Source organism: Chelonoidis abingdonii, chromosome 1 (assembly GCF_003597395.2).
Source record: "Chelonoidis abingdonii isolate Lonesome George chromosome 1, CheloAbing_2.0, whole genome shotgun sequence".
NCBI lineage: Eukaryota > Metazoa > Chordata > Testudines > Testudinidae > Chelonoidis > Chelonoidis abingdonii.
In genome coordinates, this window is record NC_133769.1 from 97,643,899 (window position 1) to 97,668,810 (window position 24,912).

The following is a 24,912-nucleotide window of genomic DNA, read 5'->3' on the forward strand; positions in this document are numbered from 1 at the left end:
ACTTCAGAGGATTATGGGACTTTTCTGGAGGCCAATCACAGCGCAGTAATGTAACACCTTGTCCTCACTGACGCCCGGACGTTTTGGCCAGGGTGCAGCAAGCTTTATGTTTCTCATGGAGGTGGATTACCAGGCATGCTCCAGCTGCAGAGTCCAGGCGCTCTAAGTGCCTTGCCAGTGTGGACACCTCAGGAGTTAGGGCGCCTGGGGCTGCTTTAATGCGCTCTAACTTGCAAGTGTAGTCTGAAGTGCAGAAGTGCTGAGCACTCCCCAGCTGCCACTGAAGTCAATGGGAGTTGTGCTTTGAACATATAAAACGCTATTATGCTAATCACTCTGAAGGATTAGGCTACAGACATCTCAAATTGGGCACCCAATTAGTGGATACTTTTGACATTAATGTCTTTGTGCCTGAGTTCTCCATCTGTAACATGAGGATAACACCTACTCCTCTCACAGGGGTGCTGTGGAGATAAGTTCGTTAGAGCTTGTGAAATACTCAGATGCTAAAGCGATCAACACCAGAGAAAAGCCTGTAAGGAAATTAATAGCTCTATCTTCAGAGCAGGGTTTGAACAGTGTGCAGTAAATAAAACCCAGGACCACACACACACACCAATGAGGAGGAGAAAAAATACTGAGTATCTCCTCAGTCAAAGTGAGCACCATCCATTCTGTGCACTGAATAAGACAGGGTCCTGTGATGATTGTACACGAACCTATAATTCAAAACTGTATCATAATGCATATGCACACGGGGCCCAGATTTAAGTTGCACAGATAACATTCATTCTGCCATTTCCTAACCAGCGAGTGCTGGACTTTGCAAACTTAACATCCTTCACTGTTTTGTTTTTTTAAATGCAAGACTGTACAAGCTTGTAGTTCCCCATTAACCTGACAAAATACTAAAGGCACTTTCCTCAGCAAGGCCAACACAACACGAGTTCAGAGTTTCACAGCCAGGCCATTCTGGAGACATGATGAGCCAGGAGAAAAGTCAGGAAAACTTTCACTAAATTAATGACAGGGGGAAACGTTTTGGCCCTAAAAATACCATTCCTAATTTTTTTCAATCTTCGTCCCACCCAAAAATCTGCCCTGGGATAAGATATTGTACCTTCTGGAGGATCTATTTCTTATGAGGGAAGTCAGCTTCTGCTCCCCCAAATGGTATGTATTTTGAAATGCATGCATGATGCTACCCTTTATTTGTGCCAATAGTTTCCTCAATGTTACAGACTGGGTGAGCTCACCCGCAATGAAAATGAAAACGTGAAAGTGTCCAGAGTAGAGATCACAGATGAGGATGGGGGTATGGACAGTCATGGGTTGCACTGTAAGTCTCCAAAGGACACTCCTGAGGGCATTCTGTGCCAAAAAATTAAAAATTCTGTGCACAGTATTTTAAAATTCTGCAAATTTTATTTGTTAAATAAATGTGGAGGCTCTACCATGGCATTGGGGAGCACAGGCCACTGGCTGCACAGAGGTGGGAGATCACTGTGCAGCTCCCCCCACTCCTCCTGCCGGACTTAGTGGTGAGGCTGCACCCAGCCCTGACACAGCGCAAGACCAAGCCTGTCCGAGAAACACCCAACGCCCTGCCCCTCCATGCCAGGTGCACCAGGTGTGGACAGGCAGACTCAGCAAAGCAGGATCCAAGTGTGGAGGGCTTAGCATTGGGGGATCCAGGTGTGGGTTGAGAGGGTTCTGTGTGGGGCATTCTGGGCGCAGGCAGCTCAATGGGGGACCTGGGTGTGGGGGGGATCTGGATGCACAGGGTCTTGTGGGAGGGTTCTGGGTGCAACATTAATGGGACTGTACAGGGGAGTGAGGGGGGCTGGGGCTCAGTGGGGGAGGTTTGAGCTCAGTGGGAGGGTCTGGGTGTGGGGAGCTCAGTGGGGGATCTAGATATTGGGGGAGTGGGGCAGGGATCCAGGTGCACCTGGTTGGGACTTGGTAGGGTGGCTTGTCGGGGTGGTCCAGGTGCAGGGGGAGTGGGGCTTCTCAGGTGGGGTTCTGGGTGTTGGGGGAGTGAGGCTTGTCGGGAGGGTCTGGATGCATGTGGGTTGGGCAGATGGGGGAGCAGCTCCTTGTAGTGATCCCTCCCCCTGCAGCTGAGGAGCGATGGGTGCAGAAAGCATGCACAGGGGAGGAGGGGGGCAGTTTGCAAAGCTTCCTACAGCTGGGGGAAAAATTGGGGGGGGGGTGTCCCGACAGCCCTAGATGCCATGCAGGGGAAGGGGAAGTCCCATTCTCCCCAGCCCAGCCAAGTCTTCCCCAGTCCTGCCCCCTGCCCCACAATGATTTACCTCTCTGCTGGCTACCCTGGGCACCCGAAGCATAACGCTGGGGAAGGTTGTACGACCACTCTTGTGGCTTATCTTTGCTTCCCCATCAGAAAGTCACTTTTCTGTGGGAAGCAAAGAAATCTGCAGGGGACAAATTCTGCACAGGCACAGGGGAACAGAATTCCCACAAGAGTAAAAAGAGGGACTTTGAATATTCCTGTCCTAAATGGCTTCATATTTTGGGGGTGGCTGGACCTGCAGCAAGAAGGTTAAGGACTAAAGACCAAAGCATGCTACTTCCAGGGCTATCAGGAAAAGTCGGCTTCTTCCCTCAGTTTTGGGGAGTGCAGACTCAGCAAGTTCAAACTCCCTTCTCTCCTCTTCATTCAATCTCTTCCCTTGTCTTGTTGCTGAAGGAATGTGCACCCACTCCATTTCCCCATGCCCAACCACTCCTCTGCCTCCAGACTCTTCTTTCACCCTCCACCCTGATAGCACCATCACAACATGCAAGGAACACACTTGTCCTCACCGAAAAGCAACGAGGTGATGCCAGATTTCCTGCGCTGGGTCCTGCGCCGCACAATCTGAAGGGGGGGTGAGAGTGAGACAAAGTGGACTCGTAAGGAGACATTAGAAGAACTAAACACGTATAGATTGGCATATAGGGGCTAGAGTAGGGCATGGAAATACAGAGACTGTCAGCAAGTTTCTGAGGGGTGTACACCGCAAGGAGAGAGGGGAACTGCTCGGAGTGGCCCCAGACAGAATGGGCAGTAACCAAACTACTCTGAGCAAGAGGACAAGCAGTGGAATCTGTCAGGCTGTGGATTAATCTAAGGGTGGATGGTCACCATCAGGAACACTCAGAACAGGACTGAACAAAGCACAAAAACAGCCAAGCACTGGCTAGTGAGGGGGAGAACAGGAGATGACCCATGGATCAATTGCAACACAAAATTCATTCATTCCATGGGAAGAGTGAAAGGCAGTGTTAAGTGCTTAGTCAGCTGCTGAGATTCCTCTTGCGTGGGCTGGCTGTGGCGGGTGTGGGAGGTCTGGTAGCATGGCCTCCTGGCAGTGACAACTGTACATGTGGTCACATTCCCATCACAGTCCAAGCACTCACTCCCCCTCCCTGGGGAGGTGAGAGAAGGGAAGTTTAACATGGAGCTGAAGCCTGCTAACGCAATGTGGCCTCATGCTAACAGAGTGTAATATGGGTGGGTGGCCAGCTAGCCCATAAGGCCGTGTCATGAAGGGGATCCACAGCCCCTAACAGCCCAGATGTGCAGGGCTCCATGCACCCACCTTGGATAGACTATTGACAGCGGCGCTGGCGTTGAGCAGTTGCCCTTGGTCAGCAATGAGGTAAGCCAGGTGCTTGCGGCGCTGGGTCTCCACTGCCATGTCTGTCAGTGAGCCAGCGACGCGCATGGCCTCCCGCAGCAGCACCTCTGCATCCTCAATCTGAGACGGGATGTCCGAGAGAGTGTTGAAGATGGAGGCAGAATTCTCCGACTGGATTAGCTCATCTTCCTGTGGGAATGGGGAGAAACCACACATACACAATACGCTGAGGATGTCAGTGACACTCACTAGGACTGCTAAAAGCCCTGCTTACACCTCAGAATGGAGTTTAGGCATGAAATTTAATGCAGGAGCAACTAGATTATTTCTTAAAAGTTTCAATAAGAAAAAGTCCAATCTGTTTGGTCAGGAGATAGCAGCAGCATCTCACACCGCTCTAGCACTTTCATCCCAAAGGATCCCTTATACAGAAATCACTTAATCCACCACAGAAATGCAGCCACCTTAAGATGCTACACTATCACCATCCTGCACCAGCAATACTCCACAAGACAGTCACAGGATAACTTCCCCTGAATTCTGAATGGGAGAAAGTTTAGGGTAAACATCCAAATTAAATATGGCCAGGACAACAGGACAAACACGCTGGGGCTTATGTGAACAGCACCAAAGGATCTTTTATCATCCCCAAATGGTCAGCAACTTGGTTTTACATCTCCATACAAAGATAGTAAAAAACCAAGAACTCTCCAGAGCCAGGACAAGTCTCCAGTCTGTGTTACTCTGGGCTCAGGAGTCAGAGGGGTGTAGCAAATGAGGGAGGGTGATGGTGAGACATGGGGAGTGGAGGTGAGGGGAAAAAGAGCAGGAAAGGGAAGCCATCTACTTGTCTGAGTCTCCCAAATCTCAAACAATGGATTGCTGACTGGCCTTCTGCCAGGATGTCCTTCACATCCCCAGACTCTGAGGAAACCAAGATGGCAGCTCTCGCTCTCCCCAAAGGAAACTCCTGAACCAGATACAACCAGGGGCTCCAGGAGGGCCCCACCCCTAGACGACTCCTCCTTTCTGAAGAAAAATCCAGGGTGCTAGAAATCAGGTCACAGGAAGTGGTTGTTACCTTCATACTGAGCATGCCCAGTGTGACCTGGAAGAGCACCAGCGAACCCTGGTAGAAGAAGAGGTCCCATATACGCAGCAGCAGTTTGATATGCACAACACTAGCGAAGCACGTGAGGAACCAGTGCAGGGTGATCAGGGACAGCTCTGTGTATGAAGAGACAGAAAGGGAATGTGACACAGGTGATCAGGTGACCAGAGAGAAAGAGAGCCCGCACAGAACCACCCTCTCAGGCTGAAGGAGACACCCTCAACTACTCCTCATTCCCAGGGAATTCTCCGGCCACTATGACTATAAAGGAGGACAACTCTGATGACATCAGTCAGCGCATGAACAGCTCCAGGGGAGGTGAGGGGGCAGGAGAGGCTCACGTGCGCTGTGTTCAGTAAAATAAAACAGTCACAGAATACAGCCATTTTCTTGGGACCTAAGGTATGACAGTGCCCCATTTAAACAAGACTCAATCAGAATGTCCAAAACCTCATGTGACATTGCGCACGCATATGTACAGCCACAGCCATACATCAGGAATTCAAACCTCCCCCTCCTTAAAAGTTTAATGTCACTCCCCACTCCCTGTGACTCCCAAACAGGAGAGGGGGAGACACGTTGCATCTCCCCGTCCCAGTGCCAAAGCCTCCATCATCTCCTGGGTTGTCAAAAACCCCAAAACACAAGACTGCCAGGTATTCCTGGGTGAGAAAATCTACAGCTTCTCCCCAAAACACAACCACAATGCTGCAGCTCTGCATCGTCAAGCCCAACAGAATATCAAACAGAGTATGGAGCAACAGGAATACACTGAATGAATCGCTGCCATGTGAACCAAGAGACACTTTACTGAGAGTATTTGGCTGGAGAGGGAGCAGGGTACTGTGGGAGCAGCCTCACAGTTGTGGGCTCCTACCACACCATTTCAGTTTAAGGTGCTGTGCAGTACATAGGCCTCGCTTATCTACACACACACTCGGATGTACATATGAATGAGCCTGGGTCATGCCTGCAGGCTGAAAGCAGCACCCAGGGTGGGAAGATTCAATGACCTTAGAGGTCCCATTACCAATGTCATGCTCTTGCAGGAGCTTGTCCAACCGAGGCAGGTACTGCACGATGAGGTGGCGTAGGACGCGCTGGTCGGTCTGCACTCCCATCAGCGTAGTGCTGAAGTAGGAGGCAGGTACCAGGTCCTCGATGATGGCACACATCATCCAAAAGGCATCTTCCTCCTCCAAGAAGAGCAACAGGGAAGCCGCCACCTAGTGAGAAGGGGAAGAAGAGATGTTCATTCCAAGCCTGCACTAAATGGGACATTCACTGTGCTTAGGTGGAGTGGAACATTTCCATTGGCCTGTGTAGGAGATGGACAAAGTCCAGAGTTTAGGAGATGGAAACAGCCCTCATTTCCACACCCAGGAGCTCTGCTTTGCTTTCTCCTATTGGTGGAATTTCTTTCACACTCCACCTGAAGAGATTCTTTGCTATTTCAGTCACATCAGCCAAGTCTCGTGACATGAGCCGTGTCAAACAAATAAACAATATCCCTCTCCTGCCACAAACAGATTAGTTTAGTCCATGTGCAGAATTATTCCTTCCATTTCTCCTGCCCTGCAAAATGGCTCCATTTTGTCTGTTCCTCTGACCTAATTTGGTTCGCATGGTGCCCAGCTGCACTGCAGCTGCCTGAAATCAGCTGTGCTGACTCACCTACTGCGGAAAGAACAATCCCTAATGAAGTAACACAAAGCAGGGGCAAGTGGAATTACCATGCCGGTGCCTTGGCAGTATCCGATCTCTGGGTAAAGCCAAGCTAGTCCCCGGAGTATCCTGCGCAGTCGTGGCACCCCGATGCTGTTCATGTTGGAAAAGCAGGCGTTGCTGGGCATGGTGCGGAGCAGGTCCTTCTCAATCTGGCAAGCACCCGTAACAAACAATTGCATCAGACTCAGATACTGTAATCTGCTTAACAGCCTCCTGCTCCCTTGGCCTCCCTGATGCCCGACCCTGGCCACATACTCCCTTACCTTCCCCACACCCTTTTAAAGTACATTTGGTGCCAGTGCAAGGTACTGGACTGGCACCACCTGGAGCCCGAAGGTCCCTGTTTACCCTCAGGACAGCACAGCCAGGGACAGAGCAACTTCTCAGGTACCTAAACTCTGCCTCAGAGAAACTGCCCTGAGGGATGAGAGGCGATTTCATACTTCTTGACCCATTCAGTCCTTGGTGTCACCCCTGAGAATGGCAACAAGGTGGCCAATTAGTACAGTCTGTGCTGCTGGGGTTTGCAAAGTGAACATTTATCCACCGGGATCTGGAGTGAGGCCACCCCACCCTGTCCATTTCAGGCAGGCCACCAAACCACAATCAGAGGGCAAGGGCTTGGGCTTGACTGCAGTTTGTGACTGTGAACATAAAGGCTCCATATCACAGGCCAAAGCCCCTGAACAGTTCAGTCCCTCCCTCCATCAATTGATTTTGGTTTGTTACCCCAGGAGCTTGGAGAGTTTGGGTCAGAGATAGAGTTTGGCGATCATGGCATTACAGAAAAGAGGGGGGGGCGGGGAGGGAGGAAGGGAGGGAAGAAATTCCCTGTCCCAGCCTTGCTGGCACCTTGAGCCCTCAGGATTCAGGAGGAAAGACAAAACCCTAGGAGATAGCTGCTGCCACTTGAATAGGGCATGCACCTGCTGGTGGTATATCAGTTCCCTTTCCCCATTAGTAGGGCCCTACCAACTTCATGGTCCATTATAGTAAATTTCACAGTCATAAGATTTTAAAAACAGTAAATTTCATGATTTCAGCAATTTAAATCTGAAATTTCATGGTGTTGTAATTATAGGGATCCTGACCCAAAAAGGAGTTGGGGGTGGCAGTCTCAAAGTTATTGTAGGGGGATTGCGGTATTGCTACCATTACTCTTGCGCTGCTGCTGATGGCAGTGCTGCCTTCAGAGCTAGTCAGCTGGAGAGTGGAGGCTGCTGGCCAGGAGCCCAGTTCTGAAGGCAGAGCTACTGCCAGCAGTAGCACAGAAGTAAGGATGGCCTGGTATGGTATTGCCACCCTTCCTTCTGTACTGCTGCCTTCAGGGCTGGGCCCTCAGTCAGCAGCTGCCACTCTCAAGGCAGCAGTGCAGAAGGAAGGGTGGCATGGTATGGTGTTGCCACCCTTACATCTGCACTACTGCTGGCAGGACACTGCCTTCAGAGCTGGACACCCAGCCTACAGCTGCTGCTCTCTGGCTGCCCAGCTCTGTAGGCAGTGAAGTAGTAAGGGTGGCAATACCACAACCCCCCTACAACTCTTTTGGGTCAGGAACCCCAATTTGAGAAACGCTGGTCTCCTCTGTGAAATCTGTATAGTATAGGGTAAAAGCACACAAAAGACCAGATCTCACCGTCGCTGATGCATTTTTCATAGCCATGAATTTGTAGTAGTAGGGACCTACTCCTTAGTATCTTGGTCAGTGTTTGTGCCGAGGCATGATTCATATACATATATTCAGAGCAGAGCTGTCTGCCCCATGTACACAGAAACCACCACAGCCTGCGGACAATGTGGGTACGGATTAAATCTTTTCCCCTCCTCTCTTGGGAAGGTGAAGTGAGCCCCTCAAACCAATAAAGGATGAGAATAATAATAAAAAAAAGGATGAGAAAAATTAACGAGTACCATAGTCCAACCTCTCCCCTCCCCCTCATCTGTCCCTGCAGGCATTAAGCAAATTCTTCATCCCCACAGTCAACAGATCACCCATGTTTCCACCCCAGGCACTGGAGCGTGGACATCAGGCAGGCTCCCGACCTGTTTGGCAGAGATAGTTTCGTCATTGGAGCTGTTTTTCACAATATCTCGGTAGGACATCTCTGAATTCCTCTTCTTCTGCAAGGCCCCAGAGAGACGCATCCACAGCTGGAGAATTGGGGACATGAAAAGAAAGGGTGAAGAATGGTCAAAACGCAACCACAACAAATCGAGAAGTGAAACCAACAGGAACTGGTCTCTCATTTCCTACTCCCTGCTTCCCTTCCTCATGACTGTGCCCCAGGGCCTCACCTGAGGCCTCATGCTGTGTGGGATGCCAGCCAGCACCAGTGAGCGCAGCTTGTCCGAACCTGGCAGCGTGACCTCAATTTTGTCCCAGGTGAGGTCCCCCACATCATGGTTGTGTGTGAATTCCAGGTGGGCCTGCCACTTCAGCCTCTGCTGTGGCTCCTCCGTCAGTGGAATCCCCAGCAGCTTGCTGGAGTTCGGCTCAGCGCCATCTGCAACAGGAGACGGGGATGGCAGAGGCGGGAAAGAAACAGACAAGTAAGAAAGGGACTAGGGCAGGGACCAGTGACAGACAGAAATGGAGAGATCTGTCTTCTGTATCTGAAAAAGCCAGACAAAAATATCTGAGCCTCTGCACTAGTGGCAGCACTGGGGAGTCAGCTGCATGTGCCCTGCATCACAGCAGTGACAGCCTGGGTTCAAACTGTGCTCGTCACCCAGCACTGCTTGTGTGGTCACATGCAAACAACACTAGAACCCCAAGATATAGCAGGCTGGGACTCATGTGTGCCTATTCAAAATGTGAGCCAGCCAAACAGCAGCTCATCGAAGTTAAATGACAGCCTGGCAGCAGCTCCCCTACTGGATTTTGTAACTATGTATTTAATAAGGCTCTTTAGTCTAATAGACAAAGGCACAGCGAGATCCAATGGCTGGAAGCTGAAGCTAGATAAGTTCAGGCTAGAAATAAGGGGCAAAATTTAAATAATGAGGTAAATTAACCATTGAAGAAACTTAATAAGGGAAGTTGAGTATTCACTGTTATTGGCATTCTTCACTCAAGACTGACTTTCTAAAATATACGTTCTGGCTCAGCTACAGGACATGAACTTGATGCAGGAATTGCAGGGGTGAGGTTCTATGGCCTGTGTTATGCAGGAGGTTAGACTAGATGATCAGAATGGTCCTTCTGGCATTAATATCCATGAATCTATAATATGCTCTGGAGGAACAGGCACTCCCTTTGCCACACCCTATACTTGTGTCACTGTCCCTGGGGGTGCCTCCCACAGTGCTCAGTGTGGCACTCAGCGCAAGAGTGTGCACACATACACATGCACATAGAGCAGGGATACGTATACCATTGGGAGTATGCAGAGGTCTTCCAGGGGGTACATCAACTCATCTAGATATTTGCCTAGTTTTACAACAGGCTACATAAAAGGCACCAGTGAAGTCAGTACAAACAAAAATTTCATACGACTTGTTTATACTGCTCTATATACTATACACTGAAATGTAAGTACAACATTTGTATTCCAGTTAATTTATTTTATAATTACATGGTAAAAATGAAAGTCAGTAATTGTCAATACTAGTGTGGCTGTGACACTTTCGTATTTTTATGTCTGATTTCGTAACCAAGTAATTTAAGTGAGGTGAAACTTGGGGTACACAAGACAAACCTGACTCCTGAAAGGGGCACAGTAGTCTGGAAAGGTTGAGAACCACTGACGTAGAGAACACTGCCTCCTCCTGCCCTTTCCAGAGGGCTAATTGTGTCCAAATCAATTTTCCCCTTTTCAGGGTACAGCAATGCAATGTGACGACTCCTCAGATCGCAACCAGGAATCTTCCCATTGCCAGACATTCCTTTTCTTTTTCTCCTCTTTAGCCACGGCAGCTGGCCCCATAATTAATGCCCAGCTGCATGAGTTCTCCAGCCATTTTAACCCCTTTCTGTTTGGTCCTCCCTTCCTGCAAGGTGTGCAGCTAAAGTGGGTTGTTGATTCTGCCCCTACTCAGGCACCGTTGGCCAAGCTGCTGGGGGATTTCCCCTCACCTGGACAGGTAGAATAACCTATTGCAGTTTCCCCCTTGATAGAAAGTTTGAAAGGTCACTGGGTTTCATTGCATCTGCTGTAGGTACACTAGTGAAAAGCTACAGTGCTATTTACCGCAGCACAATTGCTCAGTGAATCGTAACAGCTGTACCTCCCCCTCCTGCAGCAGCAATGCACCAGTGAAACAGGCCTTCTCCACCTCATGATGGCAAAGTTACAATGGGGTCACAGAGTGCGCTGGGCCAGCGCTCCAGCATTTTAGATATCACTTTCCAAGAGGGCCAGCACTTTTAAACCACACCCCTAAAAAAACTGGAGTCAGGATAGTGCTGGGAACTGAAGACATCACAAAGAGCGGAAGGCAGACCGTATCACATGAGGTACCATGGGGACAGAATGGTCCCAGAAAGAGGGTGGGGGCACAGCCTTACCTTCCTTATCCACTCGGAAGCCGAATTCATCATACCGGAATTCCGGCTGCTCCACCAACTCTTCTTTCTGGGGGCGCGAGAAGTAGAAAGTAGAGGTAGCATTGATTTCCATCGTTTGGCCACTAGGTGGGGCACTTGCTTAGAGTGCCAGGCTGTGTCACTCTGCCTAGGTCCCAGTAAGGGAGGAGCATTCCCAGCTCCTGTGATGCATACTCAGACCTTCATCCCCTTCCTGAACACTGCTCTGTTCAACAGGCAAAATACGCTAGTCTAGCCCCACTACACAGTGAGGAAAGGGCTTTGGCTTCTCTTCAATAGATTCTGCCTTGATTCCCCACCCATGTAGCTCTCCCCTGGCTTCTCATTATTGAAAGGAGGCATACCATCTGCTTGGGAGAGGCAGTGGATCTGGATCACTACTCAGACAATCCCCACAGGTATGGGAACTCCTGGGAATGCACCCTAACACAGCCTCCACATAGGTGGTCCTCTAAGACAAAGCTAGTCTTTCATTACCCTGTGTGTGCACCACTAGCACTGCCCCTCCAAGACCCTGTCCACATTCCAGCCACCAGTGCAACGGCACCAGTGCAAACAGTTGGGGTAGGCAGGCTAAGCTGGTGGAGCCTGCCCCGGTTTCAGAGGTTCTTTCAGCTCCACAGCACAAACACCAGCTTTCCTTGCTTATTCTGGAGCAGAAGTTCTCAAACTTTTCTTATTGCATGTCCGCTTCCAGATCTACCAGCTGCCCACGTGCCTCTACCCTTCTCATCCCTGATACTTTGTGAGTTCTTCTTAACACTACCCATCCTTAGCCATTTGTCCATATTTCACTGTTACATACAGATATAGTTATAGTGGGACATACACAACCAACCCCCCCCCCCCCCCCAAGTTCTGAGCTCAGTTAGACTGGACACTTGCTGGGCAAGTGAGCCCACACTGTACGAAGATTGGAGGTGAGGGCTCTGTACATCAGCATCTCTGTATCTGTGTTCTTATGGGTAGATCTTGAAGTAAATTAACTACCGTATTTTATAGAACAAATTCACATAGAGTTTTAAAGCTTCATCTGAGTATCCTATTTTGAAAATGCAATAAATAAAATCCACCATTACACAATTTCTCCCACGTACCCCCAGAGATGTTGCGTGTACCACCAGGGGTATGCGTACCACAGTTTAGAAACCCCTGCTCCAGGGGTCAGCACAGGGGCAGCTATGCTGGTGGCTGGAATCAGGGCTAATCCTATGTGTAGACAAAGCCAAACCCAACCGACTCCTAACAACGCTCCACATGTGCACTCATAACACTGCCACTCTTGCATTCTCCCACAGCACAAACTGGCATCAGTCAGTCAGTGCACCCCTAACAAAGCTCCCATGTATGTTCTCCGCAAGGCACACAGGTAGCCCCACATATATACATGCTCTTTCACTGCACGAGTCTCTGAGAAACAGGCTCAGAGGCCCATCCCACTAGGCTCTGGAACTCACTTGCCTTTAACAAACATTACTGGCAGTTTACAAAGCTCTACACTCATCCCTTAAACCAGCGCATGTCATGGGGGGGGGGGGGGCGGGGCGGTTAGCTTCTCCTACAATGCATTAGTCCACACAGGGCTGTGGAACCCATGACTGACTGGAGGATAGTTAGAAGACCCTTCTCTGCATTGTAAAATGCCACCATATTTACAATTGTGCGAGAGTTGCAAAAGAGCAAGGAAAGGATCCACAGATGTTTCTTCAGGCTCTGGGTGTCCCCTTAGTTCTGTTCAGCGGAGGCTGCACTCACTACCCAAAACTTAGTTTAACCAGCAAGTCCCAGCTGTTTGCAGCTGCAAATGCACAGAATTTAAGTGTCAGCTCATTGCTTAGAACATTTTTGGAGGGAAAGAGAAAGTTTGCACCTTCCCTGCAGCACTGAGTCCAGTAAACCGGCAGCAGCACTTCACATTTATTACTCTACCAATTAAGAGAAAAAAAGCAGACACAAGCTGTGTTCTGTCCCCTCTCCCCACTGTACCTGGGTATACTTTGCCAGGATCTCCTGTGGCCAGATGCTGGGCGTGAGAGCCGAGAAGGGGCCCCCAGAAGAGGGGGTGTAGTTTCCTAAATACAAAGGGATCAACACACACACAATAATTAAGAACAAGGAGCAGCTTAGCAGATATTAACTAACACCTAATACTGACAGCCAACAAATTCAGTAAGATGTCAGGTGGCCACAATGGCATCTAGGTATTTATACAGCTCTCATCACCTTAGTAACTGTGCTACCATGCCCAAGGAAGCAAACAGGATTAGCTTATGTTTCTGCAGCATCTTTCATGCCTCGGGAACTCAAAGCAATAAGTGTCACTCCCACTAGAATGGAACTTGAAGCAAACTTTTTATACCAGCATTTCAGAAACTGTAATGACCAAGTAAAGGCACACAAGGGAAAAATCAGGTACCCTAGGGATAATGGAGAGTATTCAGGAAGTGAAATGCTCGTGTCTCGTTGTGATTTTAGGGCTCATCTGAAACATAACAAAACAGCATCCCGATGTGCCACATCGGAGCATTCACTCAATCTTCATGGAGCAATGGCTACCACCTGCTGAGTCACCAGTCCCAATTCCCACTGCAACTGGGGTTTCCCGGAGCTTTGCCATCCAGACCCAGTTTAACTTGTGAGCTGATGGCATCTACACAGCCCCCAAATCTGTCTCCTCCAAGAGGCAGCAGCTCCAGTAGAACTGAGGGGTTGGGATAAATCTACCCTCCTGTCAGAGCTTGTCGTGAAATTTCAAACAGTGGTGGTGGTAAAAACAAAAAACCTGAAGTCAGATTTAGTCCCATTCCATAGCTCCTCATTTAAAAGAAAAAGGAGCCAAGTTTACTAATCAGACTCAACCCCCTGCTCTGTTCAGTCGGGACCATCACAGCTCTGGGCAAGTGGTTTGCACTGCTGCAGTCGTCCAGCAGCACCTCCACCATGGATGGATGGCACCAAAGGAACTGTTGTGAAGAGAGTAAAAGTGAGATGGGGAAGGGCTGTGAGTTGGGGTGAGAGAATCTAAGACTGTCCCTGCTGGATACAGGCCTGGTCTACACCTAAAAGTTAGGTCAATATAGCTATGGCGCTCAGAATGCACACCCCTGAGTGCTGTCTCTGTGCTGACACAGCTAGGTCCATGGAAGAATTCTTCTGTTGATCTAGCTACTTCTGCTCAGAGAGGTGGATTTTCACGGATGGCACTAAGCTGGGGGGAGAGGTAGATACGCTGGAGGGTAGAGATAGGGTCCAGAGTGACCAAATTGGAGGACTGAGCTAAAAGAAATCGGATGAGGTTCAACAAGGACAAGTGCAGAGTCCTGCACTGAGGATAGACAACTCCCATGCACTGCTACAGGCTGGGGATCAACCAACTAAGCAGCAGTTCTGCAGAAAAGGACAAGGGGATTACAGTGGACAAGAAGCTGGATATGAGTCAACAGTGTTCCCTAGTTGCCAAGAAGGCTAATGGCATATTGGACTGCATTAGTAGATTGAGGGAAATGATTATTTCCCTCTATTCGGCACTGGTGAGGCCATACCAGGAGTATTGTGTCCACTTTTGGGGATCCCCCTACAGAAAGGAGACTCAAAGAGCTTGGCTTGTTTAGCCTGTTTAGCCTAACCAAAAGAAGGCTGAGAGGAGATATGATTGCTCTTTATAAATATATCAGAGGGATAAATATCAGGAAGAGAGAGGAATTTTTTAAGTTCAGTACCAATGTGGACACAAGAACAAATGGATATAAACTGGACATTAGTAAGTTTACACTTGAAATTAGACAAATGTTTCTTACCATTAGAGGAGTGAAGTTCTGGAACAGCCTTCCAAGGTGAGTAGTGGAGTCAAAAGACATATCTGGCTTCAAGATTAAGCTTGATAAGTTTATGAAGGGGATGGTATGATGGGATAGCCTAATTTTGGCAATTAATTGATCTTTGGTTATTAGCAGGTAAATATGCCCAATGGTCTGTGATGGGATGTTAGATGGGGTGGGATCTGAGTTACTACAGAGAATTCTTTCCTGGGTGTTGGCTGGTGAGTCTTGCCCACATGCTCAGGGTTTAGCTGATCACCACATTTGGGGTCGGGAAGGAATTTTCCTCCAGGGCAGATTGGCAGAGGCCCTGGAGGTTTTTCACTGTCCTCTGCAGCGTGGGGCAAAGGTCACTTGCTGGAGGAGTCTCTTCACCTTGAGGTCTTTAAACCACAATTTGAGGACTTCAATAACTCAGACATAGGTTAGGGGTTTGTTACAGGAGTAGATGGGTGAGATTCTGTGGCCTGCGTTGTGCAGGAGGTCAAACTAGATGATCATAATGGTCCCTTCTGACCTTAAAGTCTACGAGTCTATGAGAAAGGATGTGGACAAACCGGAGAGAGTCCAGCAGAGGGCAACAAAAATGATTAGGGGGCTAGGGCACATGACTTATGAGGAAAGGCTGAGGGAACTGGGCTTATTTAGTCTGCAGAAGAGAAGAGGGGAGATTTGATAGCGGCCTTCAACTACTTGAAGGGGGGGGTTCCAAAGAAGATGGAGCTCAGCTGTTCTCAGGGGTGGCAGATGACAGAACAAGGAGCAATGGTCTCAAGTTGCAGTGGGGGAAGTCTAGGTTGGATATTAGGAAAAACTATTTCACTAGAAGAGTGGTGAAGCACAGGAATGGGTTACCTAGGGAGGTGATGGAATCTCCATCCTTAGAGGTTTTTAAGGCCCAGCTTGACAAAGCCCTGGCTGGGATGATTTAGTTGTGTTGGTCCTGCTTTGAGCAGGGGTTAGACTAGATGACCTCCTGAGGTCTCTTCCAACCCTAATCTTCTATGATTACTTACTGCAACAAAAAAAACCCTTCAGATGGTGTGGAAAGAGTTTACACTATAGCAGTGTGGATGTACCACTGTTATGACTGTAGTGTTGACATGGTCATAGTTTATTAAGGCTTGGACTGAAAGGCTCAGATGACCAAGGCTTCACCACCCCTCAGCCTCCTTCCCACCCCAGGCTGATCAGCTGGTAGCTGGAGCAAAGCAGGAAAGAACTTCCAGTACACATCTCTGAACAAAGCTTTTTCCTCTTTTTGGCTTCATACAACGTCAAATCCACCATGAGGAAAAGATCCTGGATAGGAACAGAGCTGAGCAAAGTGGTGTTGATGATGCATGAAGCAGAATAGAACTCAGCCTCTCTCCCTCTATGTCCCATGGCTGGGGCAGCTTCTGCAGGGCTCCGTGTCGCGTGGTGGGGAGAACTGGATTAATACCAATTGAACATGGGCAGGATCATTTGGGGAGAAGGAAGAGGCATTTTTACAGTTGGTCTCCCAACCAAAGCAGCACATTAAAATAAACTAAACTAATGTCTCTGGTTACTAACCTCTAACTGGAGGTTCTTCGAGGTGAGCGGTCCCTATCTGTATTCCACTGTGGGTTTACATATGCACATCATGTGCTCGGAGCCAGAGAACTTGAAAGCAGTGTCCATTGGTCCAAGCATGCGCCATGGCTCACCTTGTGCCTCCGACCGAGGGGCTAAAGCATGGGGCAGCATCTGTCCAGTTTCTTCTCTAGCGCAAATCAGAGAAGATCCGAAGCAGAGGAGAAGGACGACAGGCTGTGGAATACAGATAGGGACCACACATCTCAAAGAACCTCCAGTTACAGGTAAGTAACCTCCCCTTCTTCTTTGAGTGATGGTCCCTATTGTTTGCCATTGTGGGTGACTGACAAGCAGTACTTAATTAAGAGAAGGGTGTGAGGAGGTAGACAGTAGGGCTGAGCAAAGGTTCACCGTCCCAAAGGAAGCATCAGCAAAGGAGTCCTGTACCAGGGTGTAATGTCTCACAAATGTGTGAACAGAGCCCCAAGTGGCCTCTTACAGATGCCAAGGAGGGATACCTCCTGAAGTGATGCCATAACCGTCGCTTGAGCTCTTACCCTGACAGGAGAGGAAGATTAGATAGACAATAGAGTAGAATGCAGCCAGAGATCCATTGAGAGATTCTCTGGGTGGTAACGCAGTCTCCCCTCATGCTTTCTGCTATAGCAACCAACAGCCTCAGGGACTTCCTGATTGCTTTTGTTCTTTTCAGGTTAACATCCAAGCCTTGCCGAGTGTTGAGGGAGTGGAGTCTCTGTTCTTCTGAGGAAGCATGCAGTTTTGGAAAGAACACAGTTAAATGAATCCACTGGTTTAGATGAAATTTTGACATTACTTTTGGAGGAGAAATTCGGGTATAAATGCAAAGAAACCTTATCTTTATGGAATACTGTGTAAGGAGTATCCATCATCATTGCTCCAAGCTAGCCAACGCTTCTGACTGAGGTGATGGTGACAAGGAATGCAACCTTCAGGGAAAGGAGAGACATGCAGCAAGAAGCTAAAGGTTCAAAGGGCGGCCCTGTAAGAGCTGAGAGAATAAGGTTCAGGTCCCAGTGAAAAGTAGGCTTCTGAATAGGTGGGAATGTTTTGATTAGGCCTTTCCGGAATCTGGTGGTCAGTAGGTATGCGAAGACCAAGCAGCCCTGAGAAGATGGATGAAATGCACTGGTCCCTGCCAAATGGACCCACAAGGCGCTAACGGACAAGCCTGATATCTTTAGAGAAAGGATATAGACTAAGATGAGAGGAATATCTACAGTTTCTGCAGATTTCTGCACTTCCGGTGTGCCCAAGAAGAAAAGCGCCTCCATGTAGCTAAGTAACATCTTCTAGTAGAGTCCTTCCTCCTGTTAGAAAGCATATCTTGTACAGCTGTGGAACATTAACGTTCTAAGGACGATGCCCATCCAAATATCAAGTGCTCAGGTGAAATGGACACTGGTCAGGGTGCTTGATCTTACTGGGTAGCGGCTATGAAAACATTGGGAGGATGACTGGTACTTGGTATGACTTGCATAGGAGGTTGGGAAACTAAAACTGTCTGGGCCAGTAGGGAGTGACCAGGATAATCTGTGCCCTGTCTTGCTGGACTTTGTGTAGGACTCATGGCAGGAGCAGCAGCAGAGGAAAGGCATAGTTCAGTTGGTCCGACCAAGAAAGAAGTAGAGCGTCACATTGGGAGTGGTGACCTATGCCTCTTCTGGAGCAATATGTGATGTATTTCCTGTTTGTTTGAGAGGCGAATGGATCCCTGGTTAGGGTTACCCATAGAGCGAATATATTATGTGGTACCAAGTCATGGAGCTCCCACTTGTGGTCGACTGCAAAATGTCTGCTGAGGGAGTCTAAGCACATTTGGATTCTCTAGAAGGCAGGCTGCTGACAGGATGATTTGATTGCTGACACGTCATTTCCATAGCTGACCACTTCTGCACACAGGGGGATGGATCTCGCTCCTCCCTGCTTCTTGATGTAGAAGAGTCATAACATTGTCTGACATAATAAGGACAGGATGAGTGTGGATGAATGGAAGAAAAGACTGCTTGCAATTCCAGGATATTGATGTGCATTCTGAACTTGCGAAATGTCCAGGTACCTTGTGTTGTGCGTGTTCATGTAGGCTCCCCAACCTAATAAGGATACATCTGTAATAATGGTCCTGTCCAGGGAGGCAGGCAGAAAGGGGACGTGCACGCATACCTGTTGAGGATTTTCCACCACAGAAGGGAAGATAGCACCTTGGCGGGAAGGGTTACCATTAAGTTCATGGGAAGGTGGTTTGGCAAATATACCAACTACAGCCATGTTTGAAGGCAATGAAAGTGGAATCCTGCAAACGGGGTGAAATAAGTGCATGAGGCCATATGACCTAAGAGGCAGACATGTCTTCACTGGTACCTGGGCTATAATATTGTTCATGGTCTAGAACCTGCCCGTGGGCAAGTACACTCTTGCAGTGATAGAATTCAAGATGGCCCCAGGGAAATACAGAAATTGTATAGGGGTAAGATCACATTTCTTGGCATTTATGCTGTCCCCCAGCGAGGAGAAGGGGTGCAGCATCATAGAAGTTGATGAACACACGCCACCTGGCCTGATTTAGCAACAAGGAGCCAGCCATTGAGGTGGGGGAAGACAATGAGACTGAGACATCTGACATGAGCTGCCACTGCTGAAAATACTTTGGTAAAGACTCTGGGGGCAGTCGCTATGCAGAAAGGGAGCACTCTACTGAAAATGGTCAGAGTCCCTATGAATCTGAAGCGTCTATGAGCAGGGTGACTGTCTACATGAAAGTAGCTGTCCTCCATGCTGAGAGCCATAAACAATGTCCTTTTCTAAAGATGGGATTATAAATGCCAACATGACCATGCCAAACCTGAATTTGTGAATTAAGTGGTTGAGATAGTGGATATTGAGGAGTGATCTCCAGTCGCCCTTCTTTTTAGGTACCAGGAAGTCGAGTAAAACCTGCTCGCTTGGTTTTGAGGAGAGACATGTTCTATCACTCCTTGCTCCAATACGGAGTCTACATCCTGTTTGAGAATACTCTCGTGAGTGTGGCCCCTGAAGGAGGGTGGGGATGGGGGTGCTTTGGAGAGGCAGCGATGTAAACTCTATTGTATAGCCTGAGTGGGTGATGCTCAGCACCCACTTGTCAGTTATTGCACTCCAGGTGTTGAAAGAGTGCTAGATAACCCCCAAATAGTGGGGAGGATGGGGCTGGAAGCTCAAGAGCTGTGAACCACTAAGCCTAACACCTTCCATCAAAAATAATGTTTTGCTGGAGTCTAAGATAGGGTGCAGACGGTGGGGGAAAGCAGGTCTTTTGAATTCTCTGCCTCTTGTGTGGTAGGGCCCCCCAGCGAGGAGAAGGGGTAGGGCCCTCCGGTGGAAAAATTGTTGAGCCGCGGGCCTAGGTCTAGATGACTGGCAGTGAAACTTCCTGTTAGGGGCAAGCATGTATATCCCCATGGAGTGAAGGGTAATGCTAAAGTTCTTCAAGGTATGGAGGGACTCGTCTGTCTTGCATCAGATGAGCTGCGATTCATCAAAGGGCTAGTCCTTGACATTATTCTGGACCACCCTAAGGAATCCTGATGCACGGATCCATGACTCTCTACACATAACAATGGCAATAGCCCATAGCTCTAGCAGAGATGTCAGCTGTATCAACTGCGGATTAGAGAGTAGTCTTGGCTGTCAATTTGCCTTCGTCTACCAGAGCCTGGAATGAGCTCTGTCCTGTTGTGGAAGACTGAGAGTAAACTCTGCAAATCTGGAGTAGTTCAGGAAGTCGTACTTCACCATTAGTGCCTGGTAATTGGCTAGCCTGAACTGGAGACTGGATGATGAAAAGAGAAGAACTTTCTCCTCTACAGGTCCAGACGCTTGCCCTCTTTATCCACAGGAGTAGACTAGCTGTGTTGCGATTTAGCCCTTTCAGAAGCGGCCTGACAACCAGTGAGTTGGCGATGGGATGAGAAAACAAAAATTCTGTCCCTTTGGCTGGCATGTAATAACATTTCTCTGACCTCTTTGGGATGGGAGCACACGTGACAGGTATGTGTCAAACCATCTTAGTTGGCTCCAGCATGGCTTCATTAATAGGTCGTGCTGTTCTGTTGAATCTGGATGAGTGGAGGACATCTAGGAGTTTGTGGTGGGAGTCCTGGACTTCTTCAAGAGAAATCTGTAGTTCTGTAGCAACTCTGTAAATAAGGTCCTGGAACTGTTTGAAGTCACTATGGGGAGAAGGAGACAGTGTTCACCACTTTGTCTGGAGATGAAAATGGCAGTCTTACTGGTTCCAGATGAATGACCAGATCTGGCATGTATTGATCCTCCTCCTCTGTAGGATCCAGGGGCAGATCTGAGTGTCCCCTTTGAGGGGAGGCAAGGGGTGACTTCCTTAGCAGATTGGACCAACTCTGCAGGGGTTACTGGTCCCAAGACCCCTAATATGGCCCATAGAAGGTGTTGATGGGAGTCATGGATGCCCTCATGGCATAGGGTATTAGCAGCTCTGAGTTAGATAAGGTGGAGAAAGTAGGATGGAGGAACAAAGGTTCATCAGGTTGTTTGGAGTCTCCTGATGAATAGGGGGCCAATTCTGTTTCCAGTGGGGTACTATCAGGGCTGTTGGAGGGGAGTTGTAAACCAAGTATGGAGTGGGCAACAAACTCCATCCACTGGTCAGCTCTCCTTGTGGTATCTCTCTGGAGATAGAGGGACTCATTGGAGTAAGAGATTGTTTTTGTTCTCCTAAATCCAGATTCTGTGGAGCAGCAGGGGATTCCATTCTTCTTAGTGTAAAATGGGTTCTATCTGTCCAAACTGCTGGAGCCAGAGGAGATTGTTTTTACCTTTGAGGAAGATGATACCATGGACAGGTGAAGTTGATGATGATAAGTCTTCATCAGTGCCAGCAGAACCTAGGGCTTGGAAGGTGCCCAGGATGATGGTACTGACCAATCACGGTCCACTACTGATGTAGCCCACTGTTTGTGGGCTTTCTTGTTGTGTATCTGGATCTTAGGACAAGCTAAGTTCCCTTAGGCCAAGCTGATGGGCTTACACCAAGCCGAATACGACATCTTTGAAGTGGATTTAGAAGACTTACTCTCATGCTTATGAGAGTGTTTCTTTGATTCCTGACAAGCTTCTACCAGATTTGGACTTTGCAGCAGGAGGCGTACTCCTTGCTGAATAAGGCTGATGTACGGGAAGGTTCCTTACCCTCATTTTGATTGAGGAAGCATGGTCTTCTCCATGAGGTGTTTCCAAAAACAAAGTTCCCACCTTTCTCAGTTATGACTGAGGAATGACTGGCAGACACTGCAACTCAGTGCAACGTGAGCTTCCCCAAGGCAGTACAGGCAGTGCTGGTGGTCACTGCTGACTGAGAAGGATCAGAGGCAGGAAGCGCAGAGTTTGAAGCCCAGAGTCTTGGGCACACTTCACTACCCATATGGGCTACAGGGAGGTGGACATTTCCCCCTCAAAAAGAGTCTAACACCAACATCTATAAAAACACTAAATTATAAAACTGTATAAGCTGCTAAAAACTATTAACAATGCTAGATCTTAATCTTATTTTGTACGCTGATGCCAAAGCTATGAACACAGGGAGGTTCTGATCCAGACCATGTGGTGGCGAGAAGGAACAGGAGGCGTGGTTGGTCTGCCACACCCTTTATCCCATTGGTTGGAGGCATGAGGTTAGCCAGGGCGCATGCACGCACCAACGGACACTACTTTCAGATTCTCTGACTCCAGGCGCATGCATAAACCCACAGTGGAATACAATAGGGACCATCAGTCAAAGGAGAAATGGTTCCTTGAGAGAGTAACTTACCAGCAGCAGTTCATGTGAAAAGAACAAACAGGCTCTTTCAACAGAGCTTTATTGTTGCTGGCCCTGCCCTCAGACAGTCAGGAAAATATGTCCCAAGGCCTGGCATCCTCTGCTTACCTGACATGGTGCTGGAGGAGTGTGCGTGATGGCAGGTGGCGTGTATTTCTAGGCGTGCTGCCCTCCAAAAAGTCTTAGGTCACTGCTCTGCTACAAGAACAAAAAATAAGATAGATAAAACAGAAGTGATCATGAGAGTATTCATTCAACATCTGGGGCAACTGTGTCCCAGCTGCTCCTAATGAACAAACCCCCACCAATTTTCCACAGGAACATGAAATCCCCTCAACCCAAGACCTATCCACATAGCCCAGGGGAAAGTCCTTTCTGACCTGAGTGACAAAGGGACAAAACTAAGGGTAAAATGGATCTCTTTACACCATCCTTGTGATACTAAAATCATGTCAGATTTAAAGGGAAAAGAACATCAAAAATCAAGTCACCTCTCACCATAGAAGCTGTGTGTTTAATTTTAAACACACTCATGATTCTGCATTTAATGGGGAGCAATAGGAAAACATGACCTGGAAGGAATTCAGAGCATGACTCAAGACTGGAGGGAACGCCACTAACAGTATACCAGGAATTACAGGGAAAGCTTTAGAATATCTGCACAATACAAAGGCTGTAGAGGAATTGTTCTGAGTGGTACAAGGTGATATAAATAGGAGTAATAAGAGAGAGAAACATTTCAAAAGAGTGAGGTCTATTAAGCTGTGGAATAGTCTCCCAAGGGATAAAGTGGGAGACTCACCACTCAGCATAGTCTGAGGCCTGGTCTACACCACAAAGTTAGGTTGACGTGAGCTGCCTTCTGTTGACCTAATCATGCATGTTTCTACACTTAAATCTGTCTTCCACCTATCTAAATGCTCTGTTATGCCAACACAGTAACACCAGCTCTCAGAGCTGAGGTCAATGCAGCACAAATGTAGACCCCACATTATCTATGTCGACCCTAAGGGTTTGGCTACACTTGCAGGTGTGCAGCGCTGGGAGTTAAAGCTGTCTTCATACAGCTGTGAGAGGAAAGCGCTGGAGTGTGGCCACACCGACAGCTACCAGCGCTGCAGTGTGGCCGTATTTGCAGCGGTGTTGAGAGTGGTGCATTATGGGCAGCTATCCCACAGAGCACCTCGTCCCATTTTGGCGCCATGGATTGTGGGAAGGGGGCGGAGGGGGCGGGTCATTCTGCTTCTTGTCCCAACGCCCCCTGATGCATTGCTTCACATCCCAGCAATCCCTGTTTTTCCATCCACGTTTGGCGCCATCTTGACTCTCTCAACAGTTTCTGCGCAGCGTGATTTCTGTGGGAAATGGAGCCCGAACTGCTGAGGAGTACGCTGACGAGTCTCGCCAGCACATCACGTTTGGCAGCTGAGCTATTCCTTAAGATACAAAGTGATGAGGAGTCTGACAATGATAGCGAGTCGCCTGACGTGTATGACACTAAATTGCTTCTGGCATTCACGGAAATGCTCAGCACCATGGAACGCCGCTTCTGGGCTTGGGAAACAAGCATTGAGTGGTGGGATCACATCGTCATGGAAGTCTGGGATGATGAGCAGCGGCTGCAGAACTTTCGGATGAGAATAGCCACTTTCATGGAACTGTGTGCTGAGCTCGCCCTCACCCTGCGGTGCAAGGACACGAGATTGAGAGCTGCCCTGCTGGTGAGAAGCAGGTGGCTATTGCAATCTGGAAGCTGGCAACTCCAGACAGCTACCGATCAGTCGGGAACCAGTTTGGAGTGGGAAGTCGACCGTTGGAATCGTGTTGATGCAAGTTTGCAGGGCCATTAATCGCATCCTGCTAAGAAGAACCGTGACTCTGGGGAACGTGCAGGACATTGTGGATGGCTTTGCACAAATGGGTTTCCCTAACTGTGGAGGGGCGATAGATGGGACGCATATTCCTATTCTGGCACCACCCACCTAGCATCTGAGTACGTTAATCGGAAGGGGTATATTTCTCTATGGTTCTCCAGGCGCTTGTGGATCACCGTGGGCATTTCATTGACATTAACACAGGCTGGCCTGGAAAGGTGCATGATGCACGCATCTTTCGGAACACTGGCCTGTTCAGGAAGCTGCAGGCAGGGACTTTTTTCCCAGACTGGAAGATCACAGTAGGGGACGTTGAAATGCCCATTGTGATCCTTGGAGACCCCGCTTACCCGTTAATGCCTTGGCTCATGAAACCGTATACAGGGAAGCTTGACAGGAGCAAGGACCGTTCAACTACAGGCTGAGCCGGTGCTGAATGACTGTGGAGTGTGCTTTTGGCCATTTAAAGGGCGCTGGCGATCTCTGTATGGGAAGCTAGACTTGGGGGAAAGCAGCATCCCCAGCGTTATATCCGCATGCTGTACCCTCCATAATATTTGTGAAGGGAAGGGTGAAAGATTCAGTCAGGCATGGACCTCCGAGGTTCAACGCCTGGAGGCTGAATTTGGGCCTACAGAGCCAGAGAGCAGGGCTACTAGGAGAGGCCCAGCACAGGGGCTTTTGGCCGTTTGCTAAGAAAGGATTAGGATGCCTTGAGGGAGGAATTTGTGAAGGAAGGGTGAAAGATTCAGTCAGGCATGG

General features: G+C 48.7%; 1 protein-coding gene across 4 annotated transcripts in view; it reads right to left on the reverse strand.

Moving 5' to 3' along the window:
- SGSM3 (small G protein signaling modulator 3) overlaps positions 1–24,912 on the reverse strand; it is a 63,567-nt gene that overhangs the window by 18,024 nt on the left and 20,631 nt on the right. For 2 of the 4 annotated variants that reach the window (XM_032787833.2, XM_032787807.2), the window contains exons 2-11: positions 22,385–22,474; positions 13,016–13,101; positions 10,991–11,057; positions 8,779–8,987; positions 8,527–8,634; positions 6,489–6,632; positions 5,786–5,981; positions 4,726–4,871; positions 3,606–3,833; positions 2,827–2,881 (exon numbers count right to left, since the gene is read on the reverse strand). In XM_032787833.2, coding sequence (XP_032643724.1) covers positions 2,827–2,881; positions 3,606–3,833; positions 4,726–4,871; positions 5,786–5,981; positions 6,489–6,632; positions 8,527–8,634; positions 8,779–8,987; positions 10,991–11,057; positions 13,016–13,101; positions 22,385–22,391 — 1,246 coding nt within the window. In that variant the 5' untranslated portion in view covers positions 22,392–22,474. The remainder of the gene's footprint in view (positions 1–2,826; positions 2,882–3,605; positions 3,834–4,725; positions 4,872–5,785; positions 5,982–6,488; positions 6,633–8,526; positions 8,635–8,778; positions 8,988–10,990; positions 11,058–13,015; positions 13,102–22,384; positions 22,475–24,912) is intronic. The other 2 variants (XM_032787816.2, XM_075068053.1) reach the window with 1 other exon arrangement.